The sequence below is a fragment of the Ascaphus truei genome, chromosome 3 (assembly GCF_040206685.1).
Source record: "Ascaphus truei isolate aAscTru1 chromosome 3, aAscTru1.hap1, whole genome shotgun sequence".
Taxonomy (NCBI): Eukaryota; Metazoa; Chordata; class Amphibia; order Anura; family Ascaphidae; genus Ascaphus; species Ascaphus truei.
The window spans coordinates 378071989-378095587 of NC_134485.1; the positions used below are offsets into that span (position 1 = coordinate 378071989).

At 41.7% G+C, this 23599-nt stretch overlaps 1 protein-coding gene across 6 annotated transcripts in view; it reads right to left on the reverse strand.

The window, feature by feature from the left end:
• Positions 1 to 23599, reverse strand: part of IFT88 (intraflagellar transport 88) — a 105929-nt gene that overhangs the window by 34528 nt on the left and 47802 nt on the right. For all 6 annotated transcript variants that reach the window (XM_075592291.1, XM_075592289.1, XM_075592286.1 and 3 more), the window contains 5 exons: positions 11820 to 11970; positions 10518 to 10633; positions 6948 to 7000; positions 4116 to 4181; positions 3290 to 3396 (listed from right to left, as the gene is read on the reverse strand). In XM_075592291.1, coding sequence (XP_075448406.1) covers positions 3290 to 3396; positions 4116 to 4181; positions 6948 to 7000; positions 10518 to 10633; positions 11820 to 11970 — 493 coding nt within the window. The remainder of the gene's footprint in view (positions 1 to 3289; positions 3397 to 4115; positions 4182 to 6947; positions 7001 to 10517; positions 10634 to 11819; positions 11971 to 23599) is intronic.

A 23599-nucleotide genomic window follows, 5' to 3' on the forward strand; every position in this document is an offset into this window, starting at 1 on the left:
ATGAAGAAGCACTTAGAAAAGGTATGTCGAGATAGGAATACACAGTCTTTTATAATCGGATCCTTATGCCGTTGAGGATCTTTGGAGCCAATGTTTTGGAAAATGTGTGTTTCTTAAACAGTTGATAAATTGGAAAAATATTGAAATGAAATTCTTCAAAAGGGGAAAAGCAGGACATGGGCCCTGATTCTATAAACGTGCAAGACCGCCGATACAGTGCGATCGCACGCAAAGCCCTATTGACTTCAATGCGTGCGATAACAACGGGTTGGCACTCTCACGCCATGGAAAAAGTGCCCTAGAGGAAGAATGCAAAGTAACATTTAGGTGCACAGTGTAATTATACAGCTAAACCCCGTTATAACGCGCCTCGTTATACCGCGATTCGGTTATAACGCGGTTTTCCCGTGGCTCCCGTTTTTAAAAAAAAAAAAAAAAAAAAAAAATTAAATTTTTTTTTTTTACATTTTTTTTTTGCACACTGCACACACTGCACACACTGCACACACTGCACACACTCACTGCACACACACTGCTCATTGCTCACACTGCCACACTGCACACACACTGCACACTGCACATTGCTCACACTGACACACTGCACACACACTGCACACACACTGCACACACACTGCTCATTGCTCACACTGCACACACTGACACACTGCACACACACTGCTCATTGCTCACACTGCACACACTGACACACTGCACACACACTACACACACACTGCACATTGCTCACACTGACACACTGCACACACTGCACTGCACACACACTGCACACTGCACGCACACTGCACACTGCACACACACTGCACACTGCTCATTGCTCACACTGCACACACTGACACACTGCTCATTGCTGACACTGCACACACACTGCTCATTGCTCACACTGCACACACTGACACACTGCACACACACTGCACACACACTGCTCATTGGACACACTGCACACACACTGCTCATTGGACACACTGCACACACACTGCACACTGCACACACACTGCTCATTGCTCACACTGCACACACTGACACACTGCACACACACTGCACACAATTATTATATAGAAATAAACAGACAACTGCACTTTAACAGATGTACAGTATTTTGCCTGTACAACGTCTTGTGACTTTTGTTTCACAAAGTTAAGGGGGTGGGAAGTCATTGTGCTGTGGGGGTTGGGGGGGTGGCGGGGCCCTGCGCTGCGGCTACGGCGGGCCCTGTACTGCGGCGGGGGGGGGTTAGCGGTCTGTGTGTGTGAGTGCGTGAGTGCCTGCATGTGTGTGCGCGCGTGTGTGTGTATGAGTGCGTGAGTGCCTGTGTGTGTGTGTGTGTGTGTGTGTGTGTGTGTGTGTGTGTATGTGTATGTGTGTATGTATGAGTGCTCCAGCCCGAGTCCGTGGAGGGAGGGGGGGGGAGAGTAGCGGGTCCCTCCTGCAGCCAGTGGAGGGAGTGGGGGGAGAGTAGCAGCTCCCTCCTGCAGTCCGGGGAGGGGGGGGAGAGTAGCAGCTCCCTCCTGCAGCCCGTGTAGGGAGGGGGGGGGGAGAGTAGCAGCTCCCTCCTGCAGTCCGTGGAGGGAGGGGGGGGGAGAGTAGCGGGTCCCTCCGCTCAAGCCACGCCCCCCCTCCCTGTCAAACCTCCCACCTCCCGCTCTTACACTTACTTACACACACACTCAGACACTTACACACACTCACACACTCACAGACACTCACAGACACTCACTCACGCACACTCACGCACACTCACACACACTCACACACACTCACACACACTCACACTCACACACACTCACACACACTCACACACACTCACACACACTCACTCACACACACTCACTCACACAGACACACTCACACAGACACACTCACACAGACACACTCACACACACTCACACACACTCACACACACTCACACACACTCACACACACTCACACACACTCACACACACTCACACACACTCACACACACTCACACACACTCACACACACTCACACACACTCACAGACACTCACAGACACTCACAGACACTCACAGACACTTACAGACACTTACAGACACTCACACACACTCACACACACTCAGACACTCACACACACTCACACACACTTACAGACACTCACACACACTCACACACACTCACACACACTCACACACACACTCAGACACTTACACACACTCACAGACACTTACACACACTCACAGACACTTACACACACTCACAGACACTTACACACACTCACACACACCCATATACACACACCCATATACACACACACACTTTCTCTCCCATATATACATACACACACACACTCTCTCACTCTACACAGACGGGGGGTGGGGTCGGAGCAGAGGAAAGGCCGCGACCAGCACCACCACCCGCTCCCCCCCCCTCCTCCCGCGCAGGCAGCGGGAGCACCGGGGACAGCGGTGGGGAGAAGAAACCCCCCGCTACCACCTCCATGCAGGCAGCGGGATCTGAGGTAAGCGGCGACCTGAGGGACATCCCCGCTCCCATCTCCTGCCCCGCGGCCTGTCCCGCGGTGACAGGGGGAAGCGGGGACAGGAGGGACATCCCCGCTCCCATCTCCTGCCCCGCGGCCTGTCCCTCGGTGACAGGGGGAAGCGGGGACAGGAGGGACATCCCCGCTCCCATCTCCTGCCCCGCGGCCTGTCCCGCGGTGACAGGGGGAAGCGGGGACAGGAGGGACATCCCCGCTCCCATCTCCTGCCCCGCGGCCTGTCCCGCGGTGACAGGGGGAAGCGGGGACAGGAGGGACATCCCCGCTCCCATCTCCTGCCCCGCGGCCTGTCCCGCGGTGACAGGGGGAAGCGGGGACAGGAGGGACATCCCCGCTCCCATCTCCTGCCCCGCGGGCTGTCCCGCGGTGACAGGGGGAAGCGGGGAGCGGAGGGACATGCCCGCTCCCATCTCCTGTCCCGCGGGATGAATATGCGCTAAAGCGCGGCGGCCATTTTTTTCCCGCGACCCCGTTAGTAACGCGGTGGTCTCGGGGTGGACCCCGAGACCCGCGTTATAACGGGGTTTAGCTGTATATCTAGCATGACTGCACTCGAGTTTTAAATGAATGCATATGTACACAAGTAACTTCAGTTTAAAGCAATTGTTTTACTTCCTTTCTACCAATCATACATGGGGACCGAGTTGTGGTTATGAAAAGTCCATCTTGTTTGTGAGATCAGTGATAAAAAAGGTTGGTGCTTTTTCTGTAAGACCAAATGCAAAGACACAGCAAGCTTTAGTGATGAAAAAATAACTACCTGCTCCCTTATCTCTTTCATTTTTTCTGCCTTCTTAAGTTTAGTTGCATATTCTTGAACTTCCTTTAACCCAATATCAGTGCAGAGTCGCACCAGAAACCGTAGACCTAGAAACAAAGAATTGATTATAGCATACATTGGCCCAGATGTAGTAAGCTTCGTTAGTTTATTTAACCCAACGTTAACCTAAATTAACGTTGGGTTTATCGCAACGCATATCAACTAAAGAGAATAATCTAATGTTACCAGTGTAATTCCTTGAAATAACGTATAGTTCCACATAGATACATACACTAAAGGATGTTCAGGTTAACACAGGGAATCAATGTTAGGTTATTTAGGTCATACCTAGTGAGAGAGAGACAATTCTTGGAGAGATCTATGCATAAAATGGAACATACCCAAGATCCTTGGGACACATGCCAATTTAAATCATTTGAATATACTTGCATCCCAAATTAGAATATATTCCAGATGTGTTCCGTTTTGTGCACAGGTATTTCTCCACGTATTATATAAAGGCATGTAATTGGGGAGTTATAGAAGTAACTTAGGACTCTAAGAAAAATACACTCTTTCAGCCTCTCTCTAATTTAACCGGACGTTAAGCCAATGGCTGTGGTTTTTGCAAAGAATTATCTCTGTGGATAGGAGTCCCTTTCTGCTACTAATTAGGTGACCGTAGTTTATTTTCCTAGCACTATTGCCCTGATTTAAGTGAGTGCAGTGTATCTGATCCATAGAAGCATGTTTTATGACTCAAACATTTTCACTGCTTTAGAAAAAGTAATTACAAACAAATTAAACCATAAATTAAATAACTTACATTCAACATTATCTGGAAACTTCCTATGAATCTCTTTATATGTATCAAGTGCTTTCTGATAGTTACCTAAAGAAAAATAAATAAGTTAAAAAAAAATAAAGTGTTACAATAGAGGATCCTAAAATAAGTGAAAAGTATACAGCGTTATAAAACAAATAGAGTTGTAAAATATTTTTTTAACCGCTTAAATTCACAGAGAAATTGGAAATATAAAATACAAACAAAGAAGAACCAACAAGAAATATTAATGTATTGCATGGACATGAAAAGGTCTATACAGCAAGTTGTGAGAAATCTAATAGTAAAGTGATCTGGTTAAGAAGAACTTGATTGTTTTAGAAAGTTTTGTTGTGTATACCGAGGGTTTGTAGAACGTTAAGCAAATCTTTGAAGAAATGGATACGTTTCCATGAGCATAACATGCCACATTGAAGAGCTAAAATTAAGAGGGTTAGGTTGTCTCCAGAATAGTTCACTAGACCATCTTGCAGTCACCATTAACATTGGGGCAGGAGAGAGGGGGGGGGGGGGCGGGAGTGTGGTGGTGGGGGGGTCAAGAATAAAAAACAAACAAAAAAATGGAAGTGGGATGTGACTAAAAAAAACCACAGGGGATGGGGCGGGGGAAGGGGGGAGGGGAATGCGAGTGCTTAGTCATAAAATGGTTCTTTGTTTTCTCTCCCTGTCAGACTTGGACCAGTAAATTTAAAATTAAAAAAATAAATGAATAAAAAAAATAAAAATCTGGTGAGCTAATTTTCAGTATGAAAGTTATAGAAAAGTGATTCAAAAAGAGTCAATGGTCTAATCCTGTGTTGTGTGACAAAATATTTAATCTATATTTAAAATATTCAGGAAAATCCAACACTTCAATCCCCTTGAAGGCCCTCAAACAAATTCTTCAACACAATTGATGTCCTTACAAATCTCTCGACTTGAATGGCAGTATTCGGGTGAGTGCTGTGTTTATATAATAAGTCTATCAATTTTGACCCAGAGGATATGTATGGTTATCCGAGGTAAAGCAAAGTCAATGGTACTTTCCAAAGTGGTTTCAGTTTAAAAGCATGTTACACCACAATTTGCGCCTCTGTGATATTACTAGATGGGCTTTAAGGACAATCTATCTTCACAAAAAAATGGTAGAAAAATGTTTTGCGGGTGTGTGCAAACACACACCACAGTACAGTAGGTCAACCCATTTATTATGGCCTTTAAGCAAATGCTAAACGGATTACTTGGTTTAACAGAGAATATAATACAAAGGATTCGAATGATCCACCTTGAATTGGTCTACATAGGATGGATCTTTGAATTCTAGGACTTTTATTATCCCAGATGAAGTTTGACATTTACATTTCTAGGATAGGGATAGATAATGAATGAAATAGATCTAATATTCTAGGGAAGATATTAATTTTGACATTAATTTTAGCAATCCAAGAAATATAAAGCTTACTCCATTTCATGGTCATATTTTACCATTTTAAAAGGGGGAGGGATAGTCAGTTTGATACAGGTCAAAGTAGGACTTTGTAAGGTTGATTCTGAGGTATGTTACCATGTATTTTTCATCATAACTCTATGCCCAGGACATACTTGAAAACAAGAAAAAACTCTCAATGTATTACTTCCTGGTATAACATTTTATAAATAAATGTTGGTGACCTGCCATTACATTTGAAACTACAGCTAAGACTCATCAGTTTTTGTATATGGTAAGGCCAATTACAAGCCATAGCTTCAGATTAGAATTTATTTTAAACCCGGAGAGTTTTTCAAATCTATAAAAAAAAATGTAAAAATTAGGGAAGGAGGAGAGGTGTTTTGAATAAGAAGAATATCATCTGCAAATAAGTCTAATTTATACACCGTGCCAGTCACCTCAATACCTGCAATGTTTGGATGGTTGCTCATCTTAATGTGTTTCAACATTAATAAGTGATATAGGTATAGAATTACAATATGATGTTGCATTTCTGCCTTCAATGGTAGCTTAAGGCTGCGGCCCCAGTGCGCGATGGGGTGCCTGGCGGTGCGTGTTCCCGGCAGCAGAGCGGCCTGGTGGACTCCAGGCAGCGCACGACAGGGAGGCGTGGTGGGGGTTCAGACATGACGTCACGCAGCTGGTTCGCCCTCATTGGCTGAACCACCGCCATGATGTATCCAGCACTCTGTCGCCACTAGCAAAGACAAAATCCTTATCTTTGCTAAATGTGGTCGTGCGCAGGCAGCTACTGGGGCCTTCCCCATAGAGGGCCGTACCTTGTATGCACCGTGCACGCAATCGCAGCCACTGGGGACCTAGCCCTAGTGTCTGGGATGAAAGCCCCATCTATTCATTTTTTAAATAATTTGATTATAGTATAAGGTTTGAGCACTCAAACTTCAACTCTATGATCACATTGCCACATGGCAATTTTACTAACAGATATCTTTCAAAAGGCCCTGAGGTCATACATGAAAACCAGAAAGAACTCGATATACTTTCTTTCCTGGTCAAATATTTTATAAATAGATCATTTGTAAAGTTACATTCTGAAGACAACAGCATTATGATTTCATAATGCTGAAATAAGGAACATATATCTTTTTTTGTGGTATGTAGAGGGGATTTCTATTTAAAGGAACACAAATCTGCAAGCAATAGATCGTATAGATACAGTACAATTAAACAAAAAACAACCAACCTTTACACCAAAAGGATTATCATATAAGAGATACAGGTTTCAACATATGGATTTGGGAACTCTGGGGTGACATTAGTATTACAATTGTTAGAAGATACTGTAAGTACACAGTACAAAAACCAAGTACAGCATATATGCTCACCACTTCTTCTGTAACAACTTGCAACCATCAGCTGCCATTTTACCTGAGTAGGTCTGTAAAAATAAATAGACACGAGAATAAATAATGGCGAATGTGGGACAATTTTTACAAATATACACAAGCAGAGAACTAGACATCGTCAGCATGAAAGCATTTCCTAATTTTGACGTAAGGGTGTTTAGCGTAGAACTTGGACACATGGCCATCAATTCCACATATCCACTGCTGCTTAAAAACATGAATTGCTTCCATAAAGAGAAAAAAGGAAGCAAACAGCGCACTGCCAAGGAGTCAGGTGGTGAAAAGTAATACCCTATTTATTCAGCACATAGTCAGTAAAAACATCACCCCAGGAGGGGAACAAAGATCCTCCTACGCGTTTCGGACGGGTAGGTCCTTTTTCAAGGATAGGTCCTTGATAAAGGACCTACCCGTTCGAAACGTGTAGGAGGATCTTTGTTCCCCTCCTGGGGTGATGTTTTTACTGACTATGTGCTGAATAAATAGGGTATTACTTTTCACCACCTGACTCCTTGGCAGTGCGCTGTTTGCTTCCTTTTTTCTCTTTGCTCTGGATTTCTATTTCGATGGCTGGCACGCCACAGTGGACCACCAGAGACTACAGGAGTGGGTAAGAATCTTACAATTATTCTTTATGACCATTATAGATGAGTACCTTTACCTGGATCATTCATATAAGGTGTATGTGAGGTGAATTGAGCATTATTACGCTTCCTCTAAATACCATTGATCTTGGTATATATTGGTGACTCACAAGCCATTTTGAAATATACCCACTCCGCTATAGTCTATTTGAGGCCCTTCAAGATTTATTGATTACTGGATGAAGTTTATCAACAGTTGGAGCACCCTTCTTCCCCCCCTTGCTTCCATAAAGAAAAGTGACATACGTTTGAATCGTTAACAGCTTTATTACAGTAAATGCCAACATGTGCCTAAGACCTTAATAATCCCCTCGAAACAGGACATCCTGACCATCAATACCCTTGTTGCGTGCCAGTGCCTTGGTTATACCGATTCAGCTGGGGTATTAATTGCCGGGTAATGTCCTGTTCTTTGAGGATTACTACGGAAGTAATAACAAATATGTGGCGATCAGGCACATTTCCCCTGTTCTAAATTAGTCTCCAGACTTGCAGAAAAATATCTTAAGTGGTCACCTATGACCTCCATTCTGTGGTTAGAAGGAATCTTTCCTCTTGGTAGTTCTCTGATTTTAGAGCCATCAACTTCTTATAATTCAGGGTTACAAAAGAAATGGGGCTTAAATCACAAAGCTAGGCCAGGGTTGCGCAAACCTCTTTCACTGCACCCCCCCCCACCCACCCCCAGTCTGCTCTCTTCCTTGGTCGTGCCTCCCCTTACCTGCAATGCAGCGTCAAATGACGTTGCGGGTCTGTAACTGTTACACACGCCTATAATATACATTATCTCTAATTGTACATGCAATGTCCTGTATATAATGTATACTCTGTTCACTTATTTAACCATGTATTATTTGTCTTAACTCTATGCCCAGGACATACTTGAAAACGAGAGGTAACTCTCAATGTATTACTTCCTGGTAAAACATGTTATAAATAAAAATAAATAAATATATAAAACGAAACATTAGGAAAATGAGTCCCTGCCCCAGAGAGCTTACAATCTAAGAGGAGATGTGTTACTCATAGTTAACTTTAGAGGTTGCTTAGGGCTGGAATATTTTATGGAAACCTAACTCCTTGTGGGATTGTTTACCTCCCATGATCAGATCTCAGATAGGGACATGCTCATTCTGCAACAAAACTCCTGGGGCAGAATCCTCTCCGCTTAAAAGGAGATCCCACTCAGATCATTAAAAAAATGAAAAAGATTCATTATGTAAAGAACTGCAAAATCAAACTGTGTTCCTTGAATATAATAAAGCTTAGAACAAACATTCCACCATTTCTTTAGTAAGAATGACTGCCTTTAACGCAGGGAAGTCCAAATAGAGGTATACTCGGGAATCAACAACCTTTATTCTGCCCCATTTAGAGGGCTAAGAAAGCACTTTGATCAACACACTGCGACAAACATAAAAGGAAGTGGCTAGAGGAAAACCAGACTCATCCCAAGTTTACACTGTACAGGACAGTAGCCTTTTTACAATATAACTTAAACACACAAATACATATAAAAAAAACTTTTAAAAGGAATCACTTGTGTAAAGAAAAAATAAAATACCTCCCAGCTGTACATATCACTCACATATGTAGTGAAGAGGAGTTGTTGAAAGGAAAGGACATGGAACATACATGTTAATATGCTGCAGTACAATATGGCCATGTGTTTGCATAGCATGTGTAGTTATAGCTGCATAGAAACTCCCTCCTTAGAATATTTCACTTTGATCCTTATTGTCTTCTGCACAAGATATTCCAAATGCATTTGTTGATGATGTTTCCTGTATGTATTTTTGCTCCTTTGGACATCCGTCAAAGTCCTGTACGTGCAGCTCTTCCCAATTTTGTTTTGCTAATAACCAAATACTGTATGATGATTCGCCAACACAGCTTCTAATGGAGAATCTGTGGAATAAAGTCCTAATGGCTGCCACAGAGTTGGACGATTGACAAAAAAAGGAAAACAAACTATGTAAATGTACTGAATTTGAGTGAATAATATTCTTGCATCTTTTTAATGTGATACTCTAGGTAGTTAATGTATAATAAATGTATCACAAAAAAAAGTCAAGCCTCAAGGAACTGAAAACAAAACTTTGGAGGTTAAAATCAGTAGCAGTACAGTTTTGCTATAACGAGACCTGTATGATCTCAGTAGCTAAACACAGACAGACTTTGTTTCTTCAAGGTTACTAATCTACGTGACCAGTAGATATATACTACACAGACATGCTCAGCACTAAATAAGCAAAACATTATCTGCATCCATAAGGGATTTGCATAAATTTATCTTTGTTGACGCAAATCCCACTTGAGTATTCACAAGGACTTCCATTGACAACAAGCAGTCCACTGTGTATACATACCAAGCTCGGCCTTAAAAAAGCGGTCAGAAACTGAACAGGTTACACATTTTACTTCAAATAGTTTAACATGTTCACCCAAGGAAAAAAAGAGCCGATTCAGTAAAAACTTAACAACATAATTCAAAAGCTTAGCAAAAATGTCAATAAGCCACCATTTTTGTTTTTAATTTAAAAAAACGTAATGACTATTAAGCCTTGTCTGCAAGGCAAATAATCTTAATGAATATAATGACTCAGTGTAAAAAAAGCTTATGTATGAATGATGCTTTCGTTCTCGAGTTCACAAAAGCAAGTCAGTTTGCAGATGATAAAACTTCAAAATAGAAATGCCATGTGCAGCTCCACTAGATATAAACCACTCATCATAAAAACCAGGAGCTGAGAAAGCGACTGTAACAATACCTAGAGCCACTTAAGCAATTCAAACCATTCCAGCTCAGTGCATTTTATAAAGCGTCTCATAATATAATTAGACAAAGTCAAGTCCAAACAAGGTCTCTCAATAAGTGCATAGTATCATAACAATTTCTACTTACTGAATAAGTGCGGCTCTTTCAAAGTACTGAATGGCTTTCTCACAAAACTGGGTGTCAATGTAGTAGGCTCCAAGCCACTCAATGACCTCAATGTTCGAAGGGAAATAACGGTACGACTGACAAAATATGAAAAGGTGAAAGAAACACAATTGCAATAATAAACAATTTTATTTCACTTTTGGAATGTATAAACATTTAAAACTGTGAATGAAGTCACTGTATGCAAGATGTAAACTAAAATGACAGGATGCAGATTTCTGTTGTGTTATTTGATCGAGTTTAGCAGATTGTTAGCAATAACATTGTGTAAATCATGGAGCCTGCACTCAATTCTCCATAGTTTCAAGACTTATATTCATTACGTGAATTATAAATAATGCCACAATGGTATTTATGTGGAATTTGGTTAGATTCAAATGCTCGCGATGTAATATCAATTATTGGCAATAGTGAAAATGCAATGAAATTTTGTTTTAACTGTGACATTAAGTTAAGACTTTAATGTTGCTTGCTGGAAAATATATGAAGCTTACACAAGCATTAATCAAGTACTGTATACACATGGCAGTTTTATTTATTTATTTTTAATTGATGCTACTATTCATCTCTCTAAATGTTGGTAGTAAATGTACACTGCATGTATTTCTATTCCCAGTGCAGAATTATATTATATTTGTGCCTAAAATTCGAAACACTGGATTATGAATAAAGTCTGTATCCAAAAGGTAGTTAAGAGTAGAAGAAGAAGAAAGAAGATATAATAATAGGAGCTGAACGAACATCCATTTCATGGACTAAAGCGGTTATTTAATATGCTGTGAAGCAGTAGTCACTGTCCCGGAGCTAATCTCTGCTCTCTACTTGCCTGATCTCCTTCAATGAATGCCGGTCACCCAGCCGTGACTAGTCCTGTTTCTAAAATATAACACATCTATTATTGCTGCATGGTGTATTTTTCTGTGGGTAGGTTTACTGGCTATCAAATTCTTTAACCCAGACTGTGCTGAAAAGCTGTGTAACATGGCAGGCATGAGTTTATAGGGGTCCCTGTTAAAATGCCATTACCCAGAATCCCTGGCTGCGGTGATAGCATTGTATGCCAAGAGATAATAGTGAAAGCAGGGACCTATCTGAGACATGCAAATGTGCTCACACGTGATATTTTAATTTGCTGTAATTTTCTTCACAACCTGCACACTGCCATGTCTTTCTCTAAGCATTCTGTGATTGGAATACATAGGTCTAACAGAGGCATATATTGTATTTCCATAAGAAGTCAAATGATGTCAACGTAGCACATACCTCATAGTAGTACTGAAATGCTTGCGACTTGTCTCCTTCAGTATCATATAACTCTCCAAGTTTAGAAAGTGCACGTGAATCTGTTGGAACGACGCTGATTAGCTGCATGAGCCACTCCACTGCCTGATTATGATCTTCAAGCATCTCGTACCTAAACAAGCTGAATTAAGGAAACTTGCACCTAACTGAAGCAGAGGGGAACAGAACATAAATACCAACAAATCCTACCTCATGTATACATTGCTACTCTTCAGAAGTAACTGGGTCTGCCTTGACGTGGCTTGCAGGCTTATACTAAATTACCCCTTTTCAAGGGAATATATATATATATATATATATATATAAAGTATCTTACTCTGTATTTTTGTCATATTGGATGTAGCATTGGGCTTCTCTGTCGCTTGTTGTATACTGTTCAGAAGGGCTATTTTGGGAACTGGACAGCAAAAATGTAAATAAACTGTAGTATGCTCATTAAACGCTTTACAATGCACTGTGGGCAACTCTAATAGCAGCCCCCCAGACAGGGAAGGGAATAACGTAGCATTGTCTTCTACCTGGCCAGTTCTTGATATGCAGCCACATAGGTAGCCTCCTCCAAAGATTTAGGGATCTAGGAGGCAGAAATCTTAATTTCTTCACTGGCCCCCCCATAGAGATTTCCTGTGTGGTGTATTTCCTAGTCAGGTCATGCAGTGATCCCTGTGGAATGAAGATCACGAAATCTTGTAACTGGGATCATAGCAAATATTCAGGTTTGACATGCTGAAAATGTCATCGTCCTCAAAAGGACTAGGGACAACGGTTAACCTTTTCTGTGACACTGTACTGTATGTTTTTGGTGAGATGTAAAGCTTTCTAATAATAATAATAATTATTATTATAGTAGGATAGAAAAAGCCATAGAAGCGGTCTTTGACTTCCTAACCCTGGTTTAATAGGTTTGACTTGGAAATCTAATGTATACGACATTGCCCCAAAGAGAAAGCATTACAGCTCTTATTAAGTATTACACCTCCGGTCCTATTTTGAACATGTATTTAATCACTTAAGATAGGCTTATTTACCTTTTAAATAAAAGGACACTGGACTCTTCAGTGCCAGCAATGCATTTCAGAGGCACGCACCCCCCCCACCCCCCCGAAAGCTTTGAACCCGAGCACACCATATATTTATGTTAAAGTAGTTTTGGTGCATTTTTATGCATACATTTTTGGAGTTAATGGGCCTATATGCGTCTGTGAATAAAAAGATTTTTTCACGCATAGGTTTTTAGGTTATGAAATTGTGGTATTTGTGATCAGAATTTGTTCTTATTGTAACCTTAAAACAAGATATATTAAGCGATATGGTTTGGTTGCTGTAATTCTTGATTCATCCTATTTACATTACTGAATAATTTCTAGGAACCCATGTTTAAGACCTTGGTATGTTTGTGTGGAGTATCTATTGAAGAAAAAGAACCCAGTCTTATAGCACTCATTCACAACAAGGTGTATAGTGATAAATTTAAAATACTTTATTAATAACTATGAATAAAAAATAGGGTGTTAAAACGTAATTAAATAATGTATAGAACAGCACGTGACTGTATCCCTTAGTGACCCACCCTAGTTTAGGTGGGTGGATATGGTATGATCCCTGATTGGTACTAGAGATCAGATGCTATGATTTATAGCCTCCTAAAATATAGGAACGGAGTCAAAACAGAGCCCACCGGATTGACTGTCTCTAATAGAGTGTGTCTAGACGTATAGTGCACTCTAAAAAGATACACTCATAGTGAATTGGCATGTACTGCGCTTTGTTAGACCTATAGATGTCTCCCCCCCCCCAGATTAGAGATTGCACTGGTTTCTGTGTAAATTCACCAGCACTAGAAAGGCTAGATCTCTATTGGGGATAAAAATTGCTTGTTCTCTTAGGTGCAGACTATTTGGCAAGAACTGAGATTGATAGTGTGGTATTAATGAGCTTAAAGCAGCTATAGAAAATCACCAAAACACCTCCAATACTGAAAGTGGGGTGATGGTGATATCTGCTGTACTCTAAATGTTTGTGCAGTACCCCTTACAGTCTAGGCACAATATATGCTAAGCTGCCACACAAAACTACTTTGCACTCAGGAGTAATCACCCTTATCATAACAGGGTCAGATAGAGCGCAATAGGTGGAGGTTAATGTATGAGCAACCTCCACAGTGTAGCGTGGGTATTGTAATGGTAGCGCTGACTGTATGGGTTAATGTAGGCACATAGACAGCTGAGAAGCTACTCAGCAAAATTAGATACAGGTACTTGCCTGCACCAACAGCTAGTACTGAGGTGGGGTACACAAGGGGTTAATAATAAAGTGAGGTCAGAGCCCCAGAATCACCCCATCCCCCCTCACTAGGAGTTAGAGCAATCGTGTGCAAAGAGTGTATAGTGGGGAGCCGGTCTAACTGATGATCGCAGTATCCCCTACATCAGCACTGATCCTGATTATATCAGTGCCGATGTGTTCGAGGACCTGCCTGTCTATCAGGTGAGTTGTGCAGTGACTCCTATGAGCATGGAGGGTCCCGCAATAGTAATGTATAGCGCGATCCCTAGATGAAAGAACATGCACATCGGGGGAAGCCTAAATGCATTGACGCGGATCAATATCCAGAGGCTGTACTGTTTGAATAAACAAACTTCCCGCGTGTGCAGGGAATTGCCGACGCGCGCGTTTCACGTAATAAAACGCTTCTTCAGGGCACGTAGGGGGAGGTCCCTGCGTGTGAGGTGGGTTTATATAGTCAACGTGGAAATTGGCTGTTAATTCACTTAACCCCTTCATTACTGGTGCATGGCTGATATAATATCCCACTTCTAGGAGTGCACTTATCATGGTATGCACACATGTAACAGCCTCATTGCCTGATTCAATGTGTCCTTGAACTGCTGCAAATGTATCAGATTAGATGCAAGAGTATCATGGACTGAATAACTGTGGCTTTGGTGATATTTGTATATGTGATGCTTTCATATCTTGATTGCTCACATAGGCTATGGGGTACTATGTTATGTCAAATTTAATATTCATTGAAATATGTGATGGTTAGTCACTAATAGTAATATGGCATATCATAAAGTTTCGAAATATGCCTATTAAAATACACTGTGGTCCATCAATTTGATTGTGACATGTGAAAGTAGATAATAAATTGTTAAAACACACTTGGTCATTTTTTTCTCATCATTTTGTTTGTACTTGATTTTAATCATATTGTATATTCATGAATGTAGGTATGAGCGGCTGCTCTAATGTGAAACATATATTACATCAGATGTTTTACTGTATATATGGGAGTTTTTTCCATACTTATATCACTTCTGGGGGGTAGTGGTGGTTTATTGCATTCATATGAAGGGGCTGAAAACAAAGCCCTCATTTAAACCCCGTGGGTTCAATGTTCCCAAGGTATAGATCCACCTTGATTCAATTTTCAACAATTCATTGTCCCAGTCCCCACGTCTAATTCCTGGAGAAAATTGGTCTATCCCCATAAAGGTGATAGCTTTTGGGTCTCCCGGTTGACACCTATTTGCATGGGTAGCCACTGGAGTATCCAGTTTGTTTCGGATTGAGCCCACATGCTCCAGTATCCGTGTCTTAAGGGGACGACGGGTCTTCCCCACGTACTTTTTCCCACATTTGCATGTTCCCATATAGATAACTCCTGATGTATTGCAATTGATGAATTTGCGTATCGTATAATGTTTCTTATTGTTATAGTTGCTGAATGTTTTTGATACTGTCATATATTGGCATGCCTTACATCTTTGGCAATGGTAGGTTCCATTCAAGCGGGGTGGTAACCATGTGGCCCTTGGTATTGCCACATTGTAGTGGCTATGGACCAGATGATCTCTCAGATTCTTGGCCCGTCTACTGACCATTGCTGGAAAAGATGGTATGGAGTCACTTAAATCTTCATCCGCCCTGAGGATGTGCCAGTGTTTTTTTAGGATTTCCCTTGCCACCTTCCATTGCTTATTGAAGGTGCCAATGAACCTAACTGTTCTTTGCTCCGGCTGTGGTCTCTTATCCATGACCAGTTCTGATCTTGCTCTTTGCTTTGCCCATTTATATGCTCTTTTTATAATTTTCTGACTGTATCCCCTTGCGGTGAATCTGTCCTTCATGTCCCTTGCCTTTTCCTCGAAGTCTTCGTCCTTACTGCAATTTCTCCTTAGACGAAGAAATTGCCCCACCGGTATTCCCTTAATCAATGATTTTGGGTGATGGCTACTCGCTAGGAGTATGCTGTTGGTGGCTGTCTTTTTGCGGTATATAGTTGTTTCCAGATTGCCATTGTCATCCTTTGTGATCAGTAAGTCAAGGAAACAGATTTGTTTTGGGCTGTACTCAAGAGTCAAACGGAGGTTGAGGTCATTTGTATTGAGAACTTCAATAAATTGTTTTAATAAAGCCTCAGTCCCCCGCCACACTATCAGCACATCATCAATGAACCGCAGCCATACTTCCACAAAGGTTGTTAGATGTTCCAGTTCCTCAGAGAAAACCACTTCTGATTCCCACCATCCCAGATACAGGTTTGCATATGTAGGGGCACATTTCGTGCCCATCGCTGTGCCCTGTACCTGGTGATACATGGTTTTGTTGAACCAGAAATAGTTTCTCCCGAGAACAAATTGTAATAATTCCAATGTGAAACTGTTGTGCTTAAGATGGTTTTGACTACGTGTGCTGAGAAAATGGTTGACTGCCCTGATTCCCTGGTCATGTCTGATGCTGGAGTACAATCCCTCCACATCCAGAGTAACCAGGATGCAATCATGTGCTACTGAGATGCCATCCAGCTTAGTAAGGACATCTTTAGTATCTTTAATGAATGAAGGCAAGATAGTGACAAAGGGTCTCAAGATCTTATCCACATAGGCACTTGCTTTTTCAGTGAGGTTTCCGATCCCAGAGACTATAGGTCTACCTGGAGGTGGTCGTTTGTTCTTATGGACCTTGGGAAGGCTATAGAATGTGGCGATTTTGGGGTTTCGAACCAGTATGTAGTTGTACTCTTTCTCTGAAATGAGTTTAGAGGACAAACCTCCATTTAGGATGTTGATCAACTCTCTAGTAAATCTCTGAGTGGGGTCTGTATCCAGAGTCTCATAACAGGCCCGATCAGATAGAATTCTGATGTTTTCTTTTTCATAGTCCTCAGACTTTAGGATAACCAGGTTGCCACCTTTGTCAGACGGTTTAATCACAATTTCTTTAGCATTGGCTAGTTCCTCAAGTGCTATAGTTTCACCCGTGCTCATATTGTTAAGTTGTTTAATCTTCGGCAGAGACTCGAGGTCCTTTGTGACTAGACTAACAAAGTTGACTATATAAACCCACCTCACACGCAGGGACCTCCCCCTACGTGCCCTGAAGAAGCGTTTTATTACGTGAAACGCGCGCGTCGGCAATTTCTCCCTGCACACGCGGGAAGTTTGTTTATTCAAACAGTACAGCCTCTGGATATTGATCCGCGTCAATGCATTTAGGCTTCCCCCGATGTGCATGTTCTTTCATCTAGGGATCGCGCTATATATTACCATTGCGGGACCCTCCATGCTCATAGGAGTCACTGCACAACTCACCTGATAGACAGGCAGGTCCTCGAACACATCGGCACTGATATAATCAGGATCAGTGCTGATGTAGGGGATACTGCGATCATCAGTTAGACCGGCTCCCCACTTTACACTCTGTGCACACGATTGCTCTAACTCCTAGTGAGGGGGGATGGGGTGATTCTGGGGCTCTGACCTCACTTTATTATTAACCCCTTGTGTACCCCACCTCAGTACTAGCTGTTGGTGCAGGCAAGTACCTGTATCTAATTTTGCTGAGTAGCTTCTCAGCTGTCTATGTGCCTACATTAACCCATACAGTCAGCGCTACCATTACAATACCCACGCTACACTGTGGAGGTTGCTCATACATTAACCTCCACCTATTGCGCTCTATCTGACCCTGTTATGATAAGGGTGATTACTCCTGAGTGCAAAGTAGTTTTGTGTGGCAGCTTAGCATATATTGTGCCTAGACTGTAAGGGGTACTGCACAAACATTTAGAGTACAGCAGATATCACCATCACCCCACTTTCAGTATTGGAGGTGTTTTGGTGATTTTCTATAGCTGCTTTAAGCTCATTAATACCACACTATCAATCTCAGTTCTTGCCAAATAGTCTGCACCTAAGAGAACAAGCAATTTTTATCCCCAATAGAGATCTAGCCTTTCTAGTGCTGGTGAATTTACACAGAAACCAGTGCAATCTCTAATCTGGGGGGGGGGGAGACATCTATAGGTCTAACAAAGCGCAGTACATGCCAATTCACTATGAGTGTATCTTTTTAGAGTGCACTATACGTCTAGACACACTCTATTAGAGACAGTCAATCCGGTGGGCTCTGTTTTGACTCCGTTCCTATATTTTAGGAGGCTATAAATCATAGCATCTGATCTCTAGTACCAATCAGGGATCATACCATATCCACCCACCTAAACTAGGGTGGGTCACTAAGGGATACAGTCACGTGCTGTTCTATACATTATTTAATTACGTTTTAACACCCTATTTTTTATTCATAGTTATTAATAAAGTATTTTAAATTTATCACTATACACCTTGTTGTGAATGAGTGCTATAAGACTGGGTTCTTTTTCTTCAATAGATACTATCACGTCTCCATCCAGTCAGCACCTCACAGGTTAATTTACAGCAGTGCGGGTTTTCTTTACGTGTAGCATATGTTTGTGTGGACACTGTGTCAATTGCAACCACATTACTAGTAAGTTTGTCAACAAGTCAATTCTCATTTTTTTGTCTAGAAACAATTTTTTTTTTTTAAATTAAAATCTTATGATAGAACTTTCAGCTCAACAATGATTTTCCATCTCAAATTAATTTCAGCAAATTAAAGTGAAGCATATGCTAATATTGTAGATCAACACTGAGCGGACCATGAAACAAAAACGGTCTTGGCTGACCATCAAAGACCTCAAAATATGCCCAATGTACACGATCAATGTGTATTATTCTTACGACAAATAGCTGTGCATCGCTGCGTTATTTACAAAGAAAATTATTTTCAACGGTTAATGTCCTCATACATACTGTGCTTTGGTACTTATGTCAAATCAACTGCCTGGAAAGCCAGCTGTCCACTATTAAAAAGACGCAACAATTGTCTTGTTGTTTGCTGCTCATTAGTGCTGTGCTAATTTGCATAAAATTCTTGCATGTGTAATAATTGGCGGAGACGAAAAACGAGCACATTATATAATAAATTCCTTATTTCGAGGCCAAAAACAAGGCAAAAATAAACAATTTTGAATATTCTGCAAAGATCATAAAGATAGTTACTTCCATACAGAATATTTATTTACTGACCCAGGTACATTTTAATGATTGGTGATGCATAGCCCTGCCTCTTTTTGTTTCATCATTAAATCCCAAATCATATCTCAAAGAGTGATTGGATAGAAAATATCTACAGTTAAGTATTTTGGGGGTTATTCCTTAAACTGCAATAGTTCAAATTGGGGCACTATCGCACAAAACTCCTATTTAAGTGAATAGTAGTTCCCCGAGTGACAATGCCCCAATTGGCACTAATACAGTTTAAGGAATAACCCCCTAGGTATTTTACACAGAATGGCACAATATTGTGGGCAATCTATTGTGAATGAATGTGGATTTATAAGAGGGTTTAGGGGTATACAGAACTTGATGGAAGTTTAGGCACACTATATTTTAATATGTTTGAATGCATGCATGTCTCCGGGCCGTAAGATTTGGACAAGAGTACAGGGGAAAGCACCAGCACCAGATTTATCAAAGGAAAACAATGTCATTGTTTTTAATCATATTTTGTTCTTTAAACTATTTCCCTGCTAGATAGAAGGTTTGAAACATTCTGCTATAATCAATTGCATACCCTCCAGGCAGGGAAAGGGTTAATATATCTGGCCCCTTTATTTTTTGTTCGAATATACAGTTGAGTTTCTGATCAATGGACCACATAATGTTCCCCTGCAGATAAATGATGACTGTGAAGCCCATTATGAACATATATCTGTAATATATGAAATAGATATACATTAATATGTCAAATATAAAAAGCTGACTGAATTATGTGGGTGAAAATGTCTGCACTGTAATAACCTCATGAAAAAATGCTATCAAAATGTAAAAAAGTCACACAATGGATTTGCAATAAATGTAAAGCACACAAAATATCCTGTCCGTTGTTTTCTAGTTTGTGATTAATAGTTTCTCAATTCTAGGCCCAGAAGGGCAACTCTAAGGCTACGGCCCCAGTGCCTGCGAGGCTGGCGGCGCGGGCAGCCGAATCCCCCGGTCTGCAGTGAGCTGCAGGGGGAAAGGCATGGCGTGACGGGGGCACGGCTGTGACTTCACCCGGAAGGTTCACCCTCATTGGCTGAACCGCCAGGGGGCGTGGCCTTGCGCTCCGTTGCTAGTTCCCCTCACAATTTTCTTGCAGGCTCGAAAAACTCACCACGCAGTGCGGGGCCCCCCCCTCGCAGCGGGCTCGGCCCCATTGAGGGGCGGCTCTGGTCCCTGCAGCGTCCGCCACAGTAGCCAGCGGGGACCTGGCCTAACAAGCACAACACAGATTACATACAATACCAGACCCTTCAACATTTGGCACATAAAACAGGCACACTTTATTTGCTCTGTGTGGGATAGAGGAGGTTCCTAAGTAGTGACAACTCTGAAGGAGGCACAATAACACGTGCAATTTACTATACACACACATACGTTAACTTTCCCCATCCCAGCTGGGTGGCAGACGCAATCATTCAGTCACCCATCTTCCATCTGCTTTAATTGGCTGAAACGTCAGCCCCCCCATAGAAATAGGTACAACTCAATTTAATAGTTACAGTACCTACTAAATAGTTACAGTTGGAGGGTATGCAATACACACTTCTTTCATTAAGGGCTGACTAGAAGAATCTAAATGGGTAAGGAATGATGCAGAGATTAAAACAGGTATGGCTAAATAAACACCCTTTTTTGCCCCAACAATGCCACTGCCACTGCCATGACCTTCGTAAAGTTTCTGGATGTTGTGGCCACTGCGAAAGGCAGAGCTGTGAACTGGTAATGTTCTCCATCCACAGAAAACCTCAGGAATTTGCGCTGACTATTATAGGAATATGGAGATCGGTAGCTTTCAAAATTGATGGATGCTAAAAATACTCCTTTTTTCACTGCCGCAATAACAGTTCTTAAGGACCAAGATGAAATTGACCTCTATCAGGTTAAGCACTGCCATGAATCCTCCGGATATTTTTGGCACCAAGAACAAGACCGAATAAAATCCTGTGTCTCCCTGATGTTTTGGCACTGGTGGGATCGCAGCATTGGCGAGGTGGTCTTGTAATTGCCTCTCAGGATCAACCTCTTTTCTGTATTTTCTCAGATGTCTTGATACCTTGTAACGATAAGCAGAAACAAAACAAACAAAAAAAAAAAACATCTAGCGAGTAACCTGGGGCTATAATTTGATAGATTCAGGTATCCGTCGTCATCTGGACAGAAAAGATTTTGAAACCCCGCCAGTCTGCCACGGACTGGTATGCTTCCGGACCGGGGTCCATTGCCCTTCATAAGACTTTGCTCCTCAATGATGACTCGTTTGGTGTTTCATCTGGCCCGATTCCGGAACAATGGATGCTGCTCCTGTTGAGATTCTCAATTTCTATTGTAGCGTCTCCCCGGTCTGTAGGACTTTGCATCCTGGAAGTTTAGTCTTGGAGGCCAGACAAATGATGATGAAGGTCTCACACTTTCCAGAATATCAGGAAGAATTATCCAGTGCTACGCTGACCAGGTACGAGCCCCCGTATGGTAGCAACACTAATCTATTATTGGATGAGGTATCTGCTGGTCATGATTTGAGACATAATGCTGAACATCTTGCCTGAAGACACACAATATCCTTTGAGGCGTTGTATTAAAAAAAAAAAAAAAAAAATCTATAGAATTTTTCAGGATCTGAGAAATCCCTCAGCAACTTTTGTTTCAATGTTCCAGCTTCAATTATGTCTAAATTAAACACCCACATCCTAACTTGCGTCCACGTTGCTCCCGATATAGAGTATTGCTTGCGCAGGACTCGTTCCCTCTTTCTATTCATCAGATCCTTAAAAGATGATACCTACTGCCTTTTTATTTCCATTTGATCATTTTTAATTTATTCGTCATCTTTCTAATTTGTTGGCATTAAAATTGTAAATAGAAATAAAAGTTAAGTTTTAGTATAGCCCATAAGAGTGCTCCAAAGTGAATGTCTTTGTTGGGGGGGTTCTCTGTTCCCTACACATACCCTCCATTATAGTGTATGTATTGATTCAGCCTCAAAGGCTCCTGATTAGTCTTGAACCTCTCCTACAGAAGAGGAACACACTTCTGTAATGCAAAGATTCTGAATTCAGCCAACAACTTGCACACTGAGATATGTAATATGTAATCAAAAAGGGTTTTTTACTTAGCTTTGATTATGTTCTTAGTTACATCTTACACAGCTAAACAGCATACAACAGGAAAAGCACTCTGAACACCCGGGGAAGATCCATCAGTCTAGTCTGATTGAGAGAGTGAGGGGAATTCTTGGCCTGGCACCTGCACGGTCCATGGAGAAGCTCAATCACTATCCCGGCCAAGGCTCTTATTTATAGCCTATTTTGTAGGCTTCCTCCAATCAGTGCTGAGTCTTGTAGCAAAACATGCATACTTAAGCTGATCAGTGATACTTCCTTTGTAGTAAATAACTATATATGGTAGCAAATATGTAACAAAGAGAGAACATTGCAGCAGGTGTACACCTGGGGGATGTGGGAATCTATGTGCCAACGCCCCTATAGATTATTTGGTATGACGAAAGCTCTGATTTCACAGTGGGAGCCAGGGTATGAGTTGGTGTTACCACAAAACAAAGGAGGACGTAAGCACGGGTTGTGATGGCAAAAGGGCAAGGAGCGATCAAATTAGTGTTAGTGCAAGAGGCCCTTCACCCTGAATATGTGCCTGCCTATCGTTTAATAGAGGTTAATTTATATTTGTTTTTGTTTTGTTTTGCTGTGTCCATGGATATCTAGATGCCCGGGATCCACAATGTACTGAACACTTTGTCAAATCAAACCAACCAGATGAATTGTTGGATCTGTGGAGCCACCTCAGTGCGCAAAAAAGAGGTTTACCCGTATGTGGGTGTCCCATGGACTATTGTCTCCAATATATGACCCATTGCAGTTTTACTATATAACTGAGAACATAATCGAAGCCAAGTAAAAGCCCTTTTTGATTACATCTCTAAGACTGTTTACTGACTCAAAGAGTGCAAGTTGTTGGCCGAAGCCAGAATCTTTGCATTGTGACTTCCTATTCCAAATAGATTGCCTGATTGGTATAAACAATAACCCTCAGTCTCCAAGTCCCATAGACATCGGAGATCAAAGCCTCTTTAAAACTCATGTAGGGTTCAATTTTGTCTAACGACTGGAGCAGCAACATTTTCATCCAGTCAATAAAATGGAGTGGCTCAGTGAGTAAAGGCACCGACTCTAAATACTATGATGCCGAGTTTGCACCAGGGGAGTCTGGTTTAAATACTGTGTCACCACCTTGTGACCTTGGGCAAGTCGCTTTGTCTCCCTGTGCCTCAGGCACCAAAAAATAGATTGTTACCTCTACGGGGCAGGGACC